This window comes from Rhineura floridana, chromosome 2 (assembly GCF_030035675.1).
Source record: "Rhineura floridana isolate rRhiFlo1 chromosome 2, rRhiFlo1.hap2, whole genome shotgun sequence".
Classification (NCBI taxonomy): Eukaryota; Metazoa; Chordata; class Lepidosauria; order Squamata; family Rhineuridae; genus Rhineura; species Rhineura floridana.
The window spans coordinates 84,427,616-84,445,223 of record NC_084481.1 but is presented as its reverse complement, the minus strand read 5'-3'; the positions used below and the strand labels follow the sequence as shown (position 1 = coordinate 84,445,223).

Sequence of the window (17,608 nt, the reverse complement as noted above, 5' to 3'; positions counted from 1 at the left end):
TAGAACTCCTAAGCTTAATTTTAATGGAACTTTAGAATTGTCAGAACTGTCAGACAGAATTGTCAGAACTGTTATCTTAAATGGAAAACGTGATCGATAGCATTCCTACAAATTCCTTTCACCATGCTGAGATTGGGACAAGTTTCACCACAGTCTTCATTGGGCAATTATTGTACTATCTCTAAAACTACAGGCTTTGAGGCACAGGCTTTGAAGATGGCTAAAGATTCAGCACACATCCATACTCCCCCCCCCCCAAAAAAAAACAATGACCAAAGACTATTGGATACTCAAACTATTGAGAAAAAAAAACCCGAGAAAACTTTCCTCATGTATACAGTAGTACCAAATGTGGCATGGTACTGCTGAAAAGAATAGTTATGCCTAAATAATAATAATAATAATAAATTTAATTTCTTCGTCGCCTATCTGGCCAATGGCCACTCTAGGCGACTTACAAAATTATTAAAACACAATTAATAAAATACAGTAATACAATAAAAACAATAGATCTACAACAACAATATTAAAACTGTGTAGGAGGCATTACAATTATATCGATTAACCCTCCCCGGATACCCCAAAGGCCTGCTGAAAAAGCCAGGTCTTTAAGGCTTTCCGAAATACATTTAGGGAAGAGGCATGCCGGAGATCGTGTGGGAGGGAGTTCCAAAGAGTGCCTATTGCTGATTGTTAAACAGAAGGATTTAAGAGGTCTAAAAGCTGGAGGGAGTCTTGTTTAAATTAGTTGGTTGCCCTAGCTGGTTTGGGGCAGCAAGTCATTTTAATCAAGTTGGAGTAAATGTAGGAGCTTGGAAGTCAAACAAGAGTTTTACTGACCTCCTGCACTGTCATATAGTTCTCTGGTCACACATAAGCACAATAGTTATCTCAGCACAGTGGGGAGGAGAGCCTGGCTGGGAGTCGAAATCCCTGCTCGTATCTCCTGGGCATAAAGGGCCAGCTAAAGATGACCCCCACAGTGAATGGCTCAGGGGTTACGTGCCATGGGCAAGCTGCATAGTCCCAAGGAGCTCAGTTGCCCCCCAGCTGGCAGTTGCAGAGAAGGAAGGGGTTGGCTTATACAGCTGTGGCAAGCTGAGCAGGCCCTAGCCAGCTGGGGAGGACTCAGAGGGAGGCAATGGTAAACCCCCTCTGAATACAGCTTACCATGAAAACCCTATTCATAGGGTAGCCATAAGTCAGGATTTCCATTTTATCTCATGCCATCATTCAGAATGGGCCATCTTAACTTTTCTTTGAACACACTAAGCATTTGGGGAGTGCTTCATTCTTTTTGTAAAATCAGTGGTTACAGCTGATAGATGGGTACAGAAGTTCAAATCTATAGATGCATTAGTGCAGTTACTTTTAAAATGTTTATTAAGAAATTTGGGATTCAGAACATAAAATAGTGTAATCATGAATCCAGCTACAAACCAAACTTCTAGTAACAAGTATCCAGGATATCTCCAACATGGAGCAACTCCAGTTAAACTATATTTTCTTTCATGGGCAGTTAGCAGTAGAGAGGAGGAGCTACCCCTGCCTCTTTTTGAGCCTCTCAAGTTTTACTGTCATAACAAGTTCATATCTCCAAGTCCCTGGCCAAGTTAGAGCCCAGCAAGTCCTAGATTGCTTCATGCATTAATAATTAAACAAACCTGACTTCTGCCAGGCAAAGATAATAATTCACTTTCCCATTTAGTATCATGGGAGAGAAAAGCAGTTAACTCAGAATATACACACAGTTTTGTGTGGGTTTGTAACTGACAACGCTCTGGAAATCCAAGAAGACTGATTTTGCAATTTTCTAACATGTAATTTGGGCATAGTAAAATGGTAATAGCCATGCCAAGCAAGCAGGATCACTTTTGGTGAATTGTAAACAATATGTGCATGAAGTTCCTTTATCTTGTCTTTCACTGGCTGTTTGCATGCACTGTTACACCATGGTTTTAGCACTGTGTGCATTCATAAGGCCAAAGTATCAAGCTCATGCATTTGTACAGTCCCCTCTCCTGTGCAGCATGGAGCAGGACTTATGCAGGAGTTTAGCTTCATTACTTAGTATTGCATATAAACCAGGGATCCTGGTTTAAAATGAGCAATAATTAAACACACCAGCTTCATAATCCATGGTTTGAAATGGGCTTCTTGAGAAACTAACCATGCAAACTGGGCCATAATCTTTATGGCGAACTGCTTCATCCTCCTTGTTTACTTCAGACTCAAACTCTTATTTTCTGATAGGTCAAAGTAGTCATCATGTTAATAACAGTATGTTTGTCCTTAGCATTTAACCATGTTATTTAAATCCTTTAGCGCTGCTGTGCCGATAAAGTAATTTGCTTAAATAAAGGGCATACCTTTAGCCTGTATGTTTAGACTGAGTAATAGCCATTAATTTTATGGTAACCCGTGCAGGCAGAACATGAAAAGCCACCGGGATATGCCTTCATTTCTAATTTCATTTGCTAAATGGAGGAGGCATTGTATGAAAAAGCAGAGTATTCAAATTAAATATTGTATAGGTCATTCTGAAACCAACATGACCTCACAGCAGCAGTGGAGGGTTTAAATTGAGAGTCCATTTAATTGAATTGTGTATTTTGTAAGCTCACACACACTGTTTGCTGTTCAATAAGTTTGTTCTTCCTAGTTCGCCACTTCATTTGCTACCTCTTCCTCCTTCCATTCTCCTCATTTGTGTCTAGATACTAACTGTGCCCCATCCCATTCCCTAAACCAATCCAGGCCCCATGATGCTGGTGACTGCTGTCAACGTGGTGGAAGTGCATGGAACGCGTGGTCTCCTCCTTCGGCCCACTCAATGGATAGACACTACAGTGACTTTGTCCATGAACGCAATGTGAAGAATGCAGGAGTGTACAGACAGGCATTTGGTTCTGGTGTCCAAACTGCCATGACTGACTTGTAGAACCTTTGACCTTTAGGAAACCTCAGTTGTTCCCTGCGACACCCTGGGAGTATTGATGCGTTGAAGGATATGGTTTTTTAAATAATTAGCCCATGTGCTGAAACACCTGAATATTAAGGAATAGCTTACTAGATATTTCTCTTTAAACATAGATCTCTTGCCACTGATTGTGTTACATTGAAGAGAAAATATTTTAAGGCTTTTCTTAATGGGGAAAAAAGGATTAAATAGCTTCCTTGTAACAAAGCTGCATATTGTACCCATAGGAACCATATTTTGTTCTCCAAGGGTTTTAAGTAAACACGGGCACCAACACTAGTTTAATTGTGCTTGACATGACCTTGTAACTGTTGTATATATTTTTAAAAGAGAACAGAGGAGATGGCAACTGGTAGGTGAAGGCTGCTCCTTTTTTAGATCTTCTGCACTTTTAATAGCGCTCCTAATTGGAAATGAAATACAGTTATACATTTTATATTAAAAATAAAATACTTTCAAGGAGACCTGAAGGAATATTAAGTAGGTTGTCTGAGAGTGTCATTTTGAAATGTTTTGCACTGAATGCAAAAACCTGTTCACCTGTGTTCACTAGTAAATCATGTAAGCATGCCTGTATCCCTATTGGTGTAAGCATTTCCCGTTATATGTGACCAATTCTCTTCTGCTTCAGACATGCCAGTTCTAGATAACATCTACTTCAGAAACAAAGAGAATGATCCTGGCAATCTCAAGAGCTCAGAATTATGTGCCAGGCTATTTCCATCTCACCCTTCATTCTTCCATCATATTATTCAAAAGGAAAATTGTTCTGCACCTTCCCTCACTTCAGTTTGATCCCTATGACATGATGAAATTCCTCCATTGGGGCTTTTTTCAGATCAGGAGACACAGGCATGTCTTTCCTCCTGCTGGCCTCTGCATGCAGAGTGACACCAGTGTTCACTGCCTCTGTGGAGTTCCCAATTTCATCCCATTAGAGGGATGTCTGCTGGTGTTAGCTCACAAAAAACAAACAAACCCTATATTCCAGTAGGAATACAGGCATTCCAGAGGATGGATTGAGCCGCTCCAGAGTCTGCTAGATCCCTAGCCAACTCCACTGTTGTCACTTGACAGTTTTACTTGTCTTGCCCTAACCGGCATGAGCAGCATGACTGTGGACGTAGCGGTAGCTCCACCTTTCTGTCACATCCCACCACTCCCTGGACAGGGTTGGGGTTGTCCTGGTAATCTACAAACTTGCAAACTGCCCATTGTTATGATTGGGAGTGAGGAGACATTGTAGAATATATGGACTTTAAAGGCCATAGTTCATCACTCATCCACAAATGGAAAAACTCGCACCGCCATCCACATATTACAGAGGTATTTCTAAACATTTTTAAAATTGAGCCCATTCTAAATTTACTGTACCTCCCAAGTCTTACAACCCACTGGTAGCCATCTCTTTGGCATGTACCTCTTTGTATATGTGCATCTGTGGATCAGTACCCTAATCTAACAATGACATTGGAAGAGTACTAGAACAGGGAGTGGTCTGTGAGCTTCATTCAGGTGGTCCACAGCATGTCTGTGGATTTGTGGTTGAAGATAGGAGACAGTACTTCCATTGCATAAAATATTCATATTGATTTTTAATTATAATTTTATAATAATTTATACAATAGTAGAGTTGGAAAGGGCCTATAAGGCCATCATGTCCAACCCCCTGCTCAGTGCAGGAATCCAATATAAAGCAGTAGGTAGCTGCCCAATAGATAGCTGTCCAGCTACCTCTTGAATGCCTCCAGCGTTGGAGAGCCCACAACTTCCCTAGATAATTGGTTCCATTGTCGTACAGCTCTATCAACTAGGAAGTTTTTCCTGAAGTTCAGCTGAAATCTGGCTTCCTGTAAGTTGAGCCTATTATACGGTGTCCTGCACTCTGGGACAATCGAGAAGAGATCCTGGCCCTCCTCTGTGTGGCAGCCTTTCAAGTACTTGAAAAGTGCTATCATTATCTCCTCAGTCTAATTTTATTTCTTGTATCATATTTTATTGTATTACGATTTGAATTCTATGGAATTTAGATTATAGTACAATATTTAAGAAATAAAGGGTGCAATAAAAATAAATTTAAAAAATCATACAGCTTCTGGAACAGCACATTACAGTTGCTAAAACAAGCAGAAAGATCATTAAGTGGCCTGCCAAGACCCTCAACAATTTTCAAGTGGTCTATGGGCAAAAACGTTTGGGAACCACTGTTCTAGAAATAGCATCTCATATTCGCTCCTAAAATCAGCCATGGTGGAGATGATGAGAAGACGCTATTGTGGTTGCATAGTTTCTATTTCTCTCCAATAGTTAGCATAGCACTTTTGGTGACTGTAGTATCTCTGACTGACTGCTCCAGAATGTTCTTCCTTCCTATAATTTCACTGTGCCTTCCCCTATGGAGGGGAGGTGGGATTGCACCATAGTATGAGAACCATGGTGCTACAGGGCAATGTATTAATCTGTTTTGATGAAAGTGACAAATGAAGCGGTCCTAAGAAACAGTGCATGTGAAAAGACAGTTTTCTTTAGGAGAGCAGCAGTTTTCTTCATTGCAGAAGTTTTCTTCAGACCTTTCTCACTGACTGTGGTTTCATGTAGAGACCACTAAAATATCCTAGATCTTTTGTGATCTTCTGGTTAGGAGCTACCCCTCTGTCTGCCACAGTTACTTTTGCTTGAGCAATCAATAGAATTTAATTTGGTCTCAAGGCTATCCTGTGGCCTGTATGCTAAGGATATTTTAACATAAGTAAAATGTACTGGAGACAATATGTGAGAGAGGAGAAAGTCGCATTGATTTACTGTTGTTGCTTCAAAAAAGAATTGTACTATGCATCATGTGAATATACATTACAAATTTGACAAGAGGAAGTAACTGTGGCAGACAGATGGGTAGCCAAAAATGGGTGGGATCCCCTCCTTTTCTCTCTTCCTCCCAACTCAGTGGGTTGCTGAGAGGACAGATCACTTCAGAACTCCAAGCCAGACTCAGTACATCTTGAGGCTTTCCTTCCACATATGTTTCACCTTTTTTCAATGTTTTTCCCTTTCTACACTCTGGCCTCCCTTCACCCACATGAAATTAGGCAAAGGTTCACAAGTTGTTCACCGCAAACTAGATGAAGCTTCCACTAAAGAATTCCACTGAAGATTTTGGTTGAGATGTCATCAATATGCTGATGGCACTTGGTTGTATTTTTTACCCTCCACAAGTTGAAGAATGAACTTCTGAAGCAGGCAGACTCCTGTACTGTTCAGGCTCCCTGTAAGATTTAGAATAATCTCTGCATAATCAGAGTTCTAAGTCATATGGAGATCCTATAGGAGGCTCCCTACTTTAAAAGTTTGTCCTTATAAACCAGAGGGGCAGAGTCTTGCACCGTTCTCTTGTTCTTCTCATGTGTTTGTCATCGCATGAAAAAACTGAGCTATCAGATAGGACCAATGAAGATAGCTTGTCTTCCATCCCCTTGGCCCTCAATCAGAATTTGTAAAGCAGTACCTCTATTAGCGCTTTCCAATAGCTAAAAGTCATTTATAGGTATATGCACTTCTTAAATATTTGGCAAGATTGAGCTCTGCATATGCTCAAATAATGTTGGCTAAAGAAGATGAGAATGATATTCAAATTATGTTAAGAAGGAACATAAAAAACTGCCTTATGCAGCTTAAATCCATTGGTCTATCAAGCTCAGTATTGTCTACACTGACTGACACAGCAGGCCTCCAGGGTTTCAGACCAAGGACGTTCCAGCCCTATCTGGAGATAGGAGGCATTGCTTGGGGTCTTCTGCATGCAAAGTAGAGGTTCTGCCATTGGGCTATGGCTGTTACATATAACTAAACCTACCCATTCCTTTGCTAATAGATACAACATTGGGTGGACAAGCTTTTTGTAAAAAAACAAAAACATGTAGAGAGACTAAGGAGAGCAAAATTGTCTTGTTTGAAAAATCTTGCATGTATGATTTTTGTATGCTGCCTGCAGACCAAGTCATTTTAAAAAGAAACACATTGGCTTGTAAAAAAGAGAAAAAACGGTGGAAAGTATGAAATGCAATAAAATCTTGTAAAGGCTGCATTTTCCCCCATCCAGGTTTTATGGGAGGGTGCTATAGCAACATGGAAGTGAAAGATGGGATCATAATTCTTAATAATAAAACATAAGTGCTGTGTAATAAGATTGTAAGGAGAATGAACAAGAGTGGATAGAACACCTTGATTCTTTTAAATAGATAACAATGTTTAAGATTTGTATCTGTATCCAGAGCTTTTTGAAGAAGTAATTGTTACCAACTGCATTTTCCAGAGTCATAATCTTAACATGAGTATGAAAGTCATAATGCAGCTCAGGAAAGCCACATGTGAGTGGGTGTCAAATTTGTGTCCAAAGAAGTAAATTGTAAAGAAAAAGTACCTTTCTGGCTTGCCTAACAGGAAAAAGTGGATACCAGAAGAATGTTCACATTCTGGAAAATAGTTGTGTAGTATTTGAGAAGGCTTCAGTCATAGTATTGTGTCATTTTATTTATTTAAAGATTTATACCCCATTTCAGGGCAAAAGCCTCCCAGAAACCTTTACAAGCGCTTGTAAATGCTTACCCAACCCCAATCCATACACCTTGTGACTTTTTAAAAAATGCTAGAGAGGAACATGAGAGCCCTGTACCTGTACTTGCATAGTGCACAGAAGGAGTGAGAAACTTTGAGGGCCGCATTTCAACTTGGGCAACCTTCTGGGGTCCGTATGCCAGGGGTGGGTGGGGGCAGAGCAGCAGATAAATGTGGTACTTACCTTTCTATGGTAGGCTACAAAGTAGTCATGCAAAAGTCAAAACGTTTACACTCAGTCTCTATTCAAGCAAGCAATAGGCAAGATCACAGTTCAAGGGCACATTCCAGAAGCCAAAAGTACCCAAGCAGGGCATGAAGCAGAGCTACTGTGGGATGTAACCTTGGGAGAAGTGTATGTATGTTGAGAAGAGTTCTGAGTGGTGGATCGAGAGGCCTGGGGGATCATATTAGGATCCTGAGCCTGAAGTTCCCATCCCTGTTACACAGACTTAATTTGAATTGGTTATGTCTGAAACCTTGTTTCCTTTTCGTATCCTGTGTAGTATGCCTCTGATTGTTGATTTACTGGATGACAAGGAATTGTTGAAAACTTGTATTGACAATGCTGCTGGTTTTCCTCCTGCTGGAGGGTCAGCTGGAGCTCTGGAAGAAACAGACCTTAGTTTCTCTCCTCATGGCACCAAGGACCAACCCTCTGAGAATGCAGCTTTTGTTGGTAAGCAAGTAATAACTGTTGGGACACTTACAATACTTTATGGTTACTTGACTGTGATATTGCAAAGTGTCTGATGTGTTATGCAGACAGGACAGGCTGTCTTAACATCATTGACAGTGTTCTGAAACTGAGCCAAATCCCACAAGAGCCCATTGTTTTAGCTGAGTCACATTGTCTCTGGCCTTCCCTGCCCATTTATTATTATTATTTATTATTATTTATTATTTATTAAATTTATATACCGCCCGACTAGCGATAGCTCTCTGGGCGGTGAACATAAAATAGTATAAAAATACAATGAATAACAAAATAATATTAAAATACAATCAACAATACAATAAACATTATTAAAATTAGATCAATGTAACTTAAAATGCTTCAGAGAATAGGAAGGTTTTGACCTGGCGCCGGAAGGAGAGCAGAGTCGGCGCCAGGCGTACTTCCTCAGGGAGACTGCTCCATAGTTCGGGGGCCACCACTGAGAAGGCCCTAGATCTTGTCATCACCCTCCGGGCCTCCCTGTGAGTTGGAACCCGGAGGAGGGCCTTCATAGCAGAACGTAGTGCACGGGCCGGTTCATATCGGAAGAGGCGTTCCGCAAGGTATCGTGGACCCGCACCGTATAAGGCTTTATAGGTTAATACCAACACTTTGAATCTAGCCCGGAAACATATTGGCAACCAGTGCAAGCGGGCCAGAACAGGTGTTATATGCTCGGACCGCTTGGTCCTTGTCAGCAATCTGGCCGCCGCATTTTGCCCATCCCTCCCTCCCAGAAAGCTTGGTCTGTCGTCCAAGCTGGCTTTCTCCTCTCTTGTCGTGGTGCCAGCTGCAACAAGTAAGGTGGAAGGGAGGAAGCAGTATGAGTGGATGGAGCTACTCTATCATGAAACACCCTGACCGACCATGAAACACCCACCAGCTGTGGTTGCTTCATCTTTCTGCTGATGGCCCAGCTAGAAGAAAGACACCAGCAGCCCCAGTCCAACAGGCAGCAGGGAGTGAGACAAGCCACAGTATCTCAGCCTGTTCTTTTCCTTTTTCTCCCAGCTATTGTCTTCATGTACTAGGATACTGTGGGGTTTTTTGCTGGCACTTTGCACTACAGTGTACCTGGAACCAACAGCAGCACCTGCTGAATCGTGCTACTCATTGAAGATGCTGGAGAGATGTTACCAGTGTCAGCATCAGGGAACATGATTCTTTAGGGGCCTTTGGGAACCAGCAGCAGTGGCGAGTTCTGATGGAGCAGTGTCCCAGCACAACACCCAAGGATGATGACAGGCAGCCAGAGCTCTGGAGTTATCATTATTTATTAAATTTATATCCCACCTTTCCTCCCAAAGGAGCCCAGGGCAGCAAACATTTCTGTAATTAAAAAAATACAATTAAAATTAAACTGTATTTAAAACATTTAAAAACTATTAAAAGTATCTAAGAACAATGAAATATCTAAAACAAATGTAAAAACAGATGTGACCAAATTATATGTCAGGATAGGCCCAATGAAACAAACAAGGTTTTCAGCAGTGGAGTGATGGCCACCTGCCCAATATCAATAGGCCGGGAGTTCCAAAGTGCAGGTGCTGCCACACTAAGAGAATGACTCCTCACAGATGCAGAACATACATTGTGTGGCACTTGTAGAAGTGCTAATTCTGCAGATTGAAATGATCGAGTTAGCATGTAGCTGTCCCACTCCGTGCTGCTCACCAGACTGGTCATATCTCCCTGTCAATGACTGTCCTCCTTATCCTCTGGCTTAAGGACCAACTTGTGTCCATGCTGTGGATCCATGAGGAATTTCACCCAAGAACCAGCAGACACCCCACTGAATATGTTTGTACAGCTGAAGCAGGAGGAGGAACCATCAAAATGACAGCAGCTGCTGTAAACGAAGCACTTCAGGGGGCAAGTCAGGCCCAGCCACATAAATGCAGCTTCTTCCTTCCTGTGGCTGGTTATATCATCAGTATTAATGCTATAAGCAGTCAACAGGTCAGTTACCTAGTTTTATCTTCTAAAACAAACCCCAATTTCTAAAGCTAGAGTTAGGGTGATTTGAGCTTTTAAAAAGCCATCAAAAACTGAACTACACATAATATGGGAAAATTGTGATGAGATCCCCTATGAGCAAAACTGAAATAAGAGAGTGGCACTACCATTAAGTGAATGATACAACTGACTCGGGCAGCTTGGTTTTGGGTGTCATTACTTTATATCCTTCTGTCATGGAACTCAAGACAGCATGGTGTTTTTGAATTACTATTACATTTTATTCTTGAGGTGATTTGAAGCACACAGTCCTGGGGATCATAAAGCCCCATGTAGACTAGTTCCACCTCCCATCCTCTTGTGACTGGTTGGCCTCATTACTTCTTGACCTTTCAAGTAGGCTTTGGGAGATGTAACCCACATTTCTTCTTGGGATCTAGTTGGTTTTTCCATGTAGCTTTTGGAACAGATTTTCCTGGAGATTGTTCCTCTGTGATGGTGTGTTATCATGTGCCACTTACTGCTTTATTTATTTGTTTGGCCAATGATCTTGAAAGCCAGGTTAAGAGTATATATGTGTTCTGCACTCTGCACAAATCCAGATTTTGAGCAATGGGAGCCCCAAAATCTGTACCCAATAAGCTTGGATTCATGTACTTTGCATGAATTTATTCTGGCTCAATTTGGACTTTTGCTTAAATTAATATTGTTCTGGAGTTAATGTAAGGAAATGAGAGAAAGGAAAGCAGGGATAGGAACCAAGAACTAACATTTTCTGGAGAACAGCAAAGAACCGTACAGGGGCAAGAAATCTCTAACGCTACTGGTTCCTAGGTCCAGAAATCTACTGCCACCTTTCCTTTTCCTGCCCTGTACACTGGTCTCGTTCTGCTTCAGCAGAACAGAACTTATTTTTCCTTTCAGTGTATACCAGAATAGAGCCCCTCTGTTTTTAAAGGTTGTAATTTTGGTTTTTCTTGTTATGCAATTAGTAGCTTTGCATGCACCAGAGAAAATGCAGAAATTTGCCAGAATACTCTCCTGGTGTTGACATTGGGTTCTTCTTTCTGTTGTCTGCACAGCCACACGTAGGAGTGTTGTGCCTGAATTACCTAAAAACTCTGGAAAGCTTTTAACATTCAGTAGGAATTGTGACCCTCACCTGTTCATGAGCTTACCTGCCACTGACCACAATTCTTATAAAATATTGTTGCGCCCCACCCCAATCTCCAAGCAGTGAGATTTTCAGGGGTCCCTGCGCTTGCCCAGGGCTTGGTTTCCTTTGGAAGAAGGTCAGCGGAGACTGTGGTGTATTTACGAAATATGGTTTATTTACACACATTCCAACCTGAGCTTAGGATGGAGGGGTTCAAGGCATCAGCAGTCCAATATCCAGCTTTTCCATCAGGATTACAGGAGGTACCCCAAAGGCCATTGGGCGGAGAGCCAGTCTCTCTGCCTGCCTCCAGTTCCCAGCCTTTCTAAGACATGCTAAAAAAACAAGCCTCTCCTCCACCCGGGGGGGGGGGGGCTCTCCTGAAGAGTTTCAATGACAAAAGGATCCCCGTGGCCCATTCACCAGTTGACGGGCACCTGATAGACCCATTAACCCACCTAGCCACCCTATTGGATAAACAGAAGAAGTTCATCTGACCAGCAGAGAGGGTTTCTCATCCCCAAGTACAAGTCTCCAAATCAGAGGCTGGAAGGGGATTCTGAGAAATTGTCCATCTCAGCCCCAAACCCATACCAATATTAAGCTTTCTAGATGCTTCCAGCTGGTGCAAATGCAATATTCATAAGTGTGACTGCAGTATTAAAAATCCCATTTTAAATAGTTAAAACTGCTATTGAAAATTCTGTTTTTAATAGTTGATAGAAATGCCAAAGATTTTCAGAACTGCATTCTAGTCTTAGATTGATTTATATTGTGTCCTTTTCTTTTTGAGTAATTGAAGATGCATCATTGAAACTGAAACGTCTGGAAGCAGAACTCAACCCATTGCTGGTTTCCCAATCCAACATTAACACCAACAAACAGGTACTATGCATTCATTCCTCCCATAGTTATTGGATGTAAATTTTAAGTTTCAGTGAAACTTGTTACTTTACTGCCGTTTGGCCCTGTCTTTATATTGTTTTTGGGAAATCACACTAAAAGTTAAATAGATGCATGCATTAATCTGATAGAAATTCTTTGGGATCTGTTGTGACCCAGGATGGGGGAGGGCTTGCAGCAGGAGGGTTCTGACTTTGAGGACTCGGGCGTGGAGTTGAGGGAGGAAGAATCTCAGCGCACCCAAATCCCAACTCCTCCCATGGAAGCCTAGGGAGAGCTGTCCGAGGTTGCTTCTGAGGACACACTCCTTTCTCCTGCGCCCAAGGAGCCACCTGATCCACTTGCTGATTCCCAGCCGGGTGCTCAGCAGTTTCCCACGCCTATCCAGTCAGCTAGCCCCCCTCATTTGGGGGGAGAAGTTGAGGTCCAGCAACTTTCCTCCCCTTCCCCTCACTCTCGCAGAATTCAGAGGCGTGAAGAAGAACAGCCAGCCGGGGTTAGGAGGACCCGTCATTTGCACACAAAGGGGTGTTAAGGGGGGTGTTAACAAGGAGGGGGTGCTGAGTCAATGTCTGTAACGGGAGGCTTTCTTAATCAGCGCTAGTCAGGGAAATAGCTCTTAGAAAGCATAGTTAGGTGAATGAGTCAAAAAGCTGATGATATAACTGTCACTTTAATAAAAAGAGAAAACTTTACTGAACTGTGTGAGCCTGTGTTCCTCGGCACCAGACAGGACAGGATCTTCCTGCATACCTTAGATTCATTTACAGTCTGAGAGGAAGCAGATGGCATCATATCTTGGAGGAGCACAACCCCTTTAATTGAGAACAGATCTCCTAGAACACAAAGTACCTGCAGGACAGCTTCAGCCCCCAGGAGTGAGCAACACTGCAGGTTACAGACTTCCAAACCAAACAAAAAAAATGAAGTGCATTTCCCTCCACTCGTTCCACCAGTGATGTGGAGCCAAATGTTTGCTCCCACGCTGAGGTCCAACTCGTAGTCTAAAATCCTTCACATGGAGCAATCCTGTGGTCTCAGCTGCATCAAGGAAATAGTGTCTGAGCTGACAAAAATCACTTGGTGCCAGCAATTCATGGGAACATGGGGTATATTTTTTACTTCCTTGTGCTCATGCATATCATCACCAGAAAGCACCGTGGTTGTAATCAACACATAATATATTTGTTGGTTTTGTATGACTACAGGGACTTTTAGTGCTTGAGTCTATAAGCATTTAGTATTTATACTGTCTTTAGCTAGTATGACTGCTGTCATCCAGCAGCCTGGGTAGTGCATGCATGCCACCTACAACTACCAAATAGATTTTTTTCAATGGTGGAGGAGAAAGCTGATGCTAGATTACTCCTCCATTATGTTTGGAGCCAGCTCCTAGCTGGGAATCTTCGTAGCTAGCAATGGTCATGTAGGGAAGTCTCTGGCCAGTCACTCCTCCATCATGGCCAGACACAGCTAAGGCTTGCATCAGCAGGCAGGATTGTATCGCCTTCTAATCACAGAATAGAATCGTAAAATCAGAGAATAGTGGAGTTGGGAAGGGCCTATAAGGACATCAAGTCCAACCCCCTGCTCAATGCAGGAATCCAAATCAAAGCATTCCCGACAGATGGCTGTCCAGCTGCCTCTGGAATGCCTCCAGTGTCGGAGAGCCCGCTACCTCTCTAGGTAATTGGTTCCATTGTCGTATGGCTCTAACAGTTAGGTTTTTCCTGATGTTCAGTCGAAATGTGGCTTCCTGCAACTTGAGCCCATTATTCCGTGTCCTGCACTCTGGGACAGTCGAGAACAGATCTTGGCCCTCCTCTGTGTGGAAACCTGTGTGGCAACTTGAAAACTGCTATCATCTCTCTCCTCAGTCTTCTCCTCTCAAGGCTAGACATGCCCAGTTCTTTCAGTCTCTCCTCATAGGGCTTTGTTTCCAGTCCCCTGATCATCCTTGTTGCCCTCCTCTGAACCTGTTCCAGTTTGTCTGCATCCTTCTTGAAGTGCGGAGACCAGAACTGGATGCAGTATTCAAGATGAGGCCTACCCAGTGCTGAATAGAGGGGAACTAATACTTCATGCGATTTGGAAACTGTACTTCTGTTAATGCAGCCATAACTAGCATTTGCCTTTTTAGCAGCCACATTACACTGTTGGCTCATTTTCAGCTCGTGATCAATGACAATTCCAAGATCCTTCTCACATGTCGTATTGCTGAGCCAAGTATTCCCCATCTTATAACTGTGCATTTGGTTTCTTTTTCCTAAGTGTAGAACTTTGCATTTATCCCTGTTGAATTTCATTCTGTTGTTTTCAGCCCTATGCTCCAGCCTATCAAGTTCCCTTTGAATTTTGTTTCTGTCTTCCACGGTATTAGCTGTCCCCCCAATTTTGTATCATCTCCAAATTTGATAAGCATGCTCTGTACCTCCTCATCCAAGTCGTTAGTAAAAATGTTGAAGAGCACTGGGCCCAGGACCGAGCCCTCTGGTACTCCACTCGTTACTTCTGCCCAATTTGAGAAGGAACCATTGATAAGTATTATACAGCCTCAAGAGTAGCTGTATACTATAGTCAGCATGGATTTTTTTGCATTCCGCAATGTTAAATTGAAAATACCCCCATGCCATTCTGATGCTTGCCTAACAGAAAGACCAACCCAAATAGTGTTTGCATTTTGACCAATTTGTAGGGCAGTATAATATCTCAGAGAGGAGTTCAGGTCTCCTGCTCCCCTGGTGCATTCACTATAGCTGCCGAATTTCCCTGCTTTTTAAAGTTTGATAGAAATATCTGTTGACTATAGGTATGTTCTTAAACCACAGGGTTTTTTGCCTATTAGTGAATTAGATTTTAATTGCTGTGAAACTACTTTAGGAGCCAATATTTGGTTGAAAAGAAAAATAATGAGCCAATAAAAATGGGCCTTTTCCTTCTTGCTGGTTGTCAGGAGTGGCAGGGGATTGTAGTTTACTAAATACGTTGAGGAATACACAGGTCTTTATGGTTCTTTGTTTTCTGGGCAATATTGAAGCACCTCCTCATTAACCAGGTGGGTCCAGGGAGCAAATAACACATTTTATGCCAGGGAATGGTGCCTGCCACCTTGAAAGAGGTGATAGTGTCTGCTCCTGGAAGAGCCCACCCTGCACCCTGAGGAATATGACAACTACCACTCAGCTGTTAATACCCATTTTTTGGGCAAGGTGTACAGAGGGTTATGGTGATTCAGCTGCATGTATTCTTGGAGGAAACAGATTTCGTTAGCCCATTCCAGCTTGGATTCAGGCTCGGTCTTGGGATGGAATTGACCTTGATTGCTCTGATCATCTTTGGAAGAGGGACAAGGGAATGTGACCCTGTTGCTCTTGTTCCATCTCTCAGTAGCTTTCAATACTGTTTACAGTATCCTCCTGGTTATCTCCCTGAGTTGGAGGCATTATCTTACAGTGGTTCCACCCTTACTTATGGGACCAGATTCAGAGAATAACATTGACTGACTATGTGTTGGCATCATGCTGGTTGTGCTGTGGGGTGCCTCAGGGCACTGTTTTGTACCCAGTGTTATTTAACATCTATGTGAAGCCATTGGGAGCACTGATTAGGAGATTTGGAGCATGGTGTCATCAGTATGATGATGACACCTAATTCTTATTTCTCTTTTACATCTCAATTGGGAGAGGCCTGATTCAGATGTAGAAGTGGACTGGCTAATGGCAAATAAACTGAAGCTGAATCTTGATAAGATGGATACTTTATGAGTGACTGGTTCCCAGGTTCAGGAATTGGGAATTCTACCTGTTCTGGATGAGATTTTACTTCTCGAAAAGAACAGATACATAGTTTAGGGATACTTCAGATCATCATTGTCTTTGTAGGATCAAAGATGAGGAGCACCTACTATCAACTTCAGTTGGTATGCCAGCTACGCCCTTTTCTGAACAGGGATGACTTGACCATTGTGACTCATGTATTGGTAACCTCCTAATTGGACTAATGTAATATGTATTATGTGGGGCTTCCCTTGAGATAGGACTGGAAGCTATAGTTGATGCAGAATGCTGTGGCCAGGGTGTTAAGTGGGGTACTTGATTTGAGTTTGAGTTTATTTACAGTCAAATTGACCCTTCATACATAAATATTACAAAGTAAAACAAATACAAATGACTTCCATTTGATTTAACAGCAAGGAGATATATATCAAATAAAATCAATATACAAAACAATCGGATTAAAATTAATTATTGGACTTTTATTTTCCTACATTTAATAGCAGCAGCGCTAAATTTGGCGACAGCAAGTGTCACCTCAGGTACATAATCGCCTAGTAGATAATCTATGTAAAAGGATTCAGGACTAGATGGAAGAGACGACAAGATAGGCATAATCAATTGAGATCTTAAATCATGATAAAATATACAACGAAAAAGAACATGTTCATTTGATTCAATTTCTCCATCAGCACAGGGGCAAAGTCTCTCAGAATATGAGATTTTATTATATCTACCAGACAATACAGCGGATGGCAATATATTTAATCTAATTAGAGTAAAAGCCCTTCTATAGTTGGGAAGTTCCAAATTCATGAGGTAGGACATTAAGGTGAAAAATTTCGGGTTGTGTCTTTGTTTCTTTACAAGAAGTAAATGATGCTGGAAGTCAATATCTCTTAACCGTTGTTTAATTATCGCACAAGCAGAGTCATAACCCAACTGGAGAATGTAGGGCAAAGAAAAGCCTAGGCTTAAAAGTTTGTCATGAATCATTTTTTCCCAATGGGAACGAACTTTATCTATAAGTACATGTGGAGCCAACCCGATGGGCCTAAAAATTAATTTCAACCATAATAGTAATCTCAGTTTCCACACGCAAGACTCTATGGATTGGAGACCACATTCTAGTCTCAATATAAAATTTGGAACACAAGTAGGGACTCCTAATATTGATCTTAAAAAGGAGTTTTGTATGGCTTCTAGTTTAGTAAAATTGGTGTATGTACTAGTTTGAGCCCCATATAAGAGTTGCGGGAGGATTTTCGCAGCAAATACTTTTATGGCTGGAAAGATAAATTGGCCCCCTTTGGTATAGAAGAAAGATAATAGGGCCTTTGTTGTGCGTCTGGCAGTTAACAGGGAGGAGGAGATATGCATCTGATGGGAACCTGATGCTTGAAGTACAATACCGAGATATCTAGTAGTTTTTACTTGCTCAATCGGCAAGTTGTCAATCCTCCAAATATGTTTTGTCCTTTTTTTAGTAAAGACAAGAACCTTCGTCTTCT

General features: G+C 41.9%; 1 protein-coding gene across 9 annotated transcripts in view; it reads left to right on the top strand.

The window, feature by feature from the left end:
* The window catches only part of EPB41L5 (erythrocyte membrane protein band 4.1 like 5), a 125,787-nt gene that overhangs the window by 68,426 nt on the left and 39,753 nt on the right, over positions 1–17,608 (top strand). For 5 of the 9 annotated variants that reach the window (XM_061609182.1, XM_061609180.1, XM_061609179.1 and 2 more), the window contains exons 17-18: positions 8,098–8,270; positions 12,215–12,306. In XM_061609182.1, coding sequence (XP_061465166.1) covers positions 8,098–8,270; positions 12,215–12,306 — 265 coding nt within the window. Of the gene's footprint in view, positions 1–2,757; positions 3,461–8,097; positions 8,271–10,037; positions 10,085–12,214; positions 12,307–17,608 lie in introns of those variants that run through there. The other 4 variants (XM_061609178.1, XM_061609183.1, XR_009760543.1 and 1 more) reach the window with 4 other exon arrangements.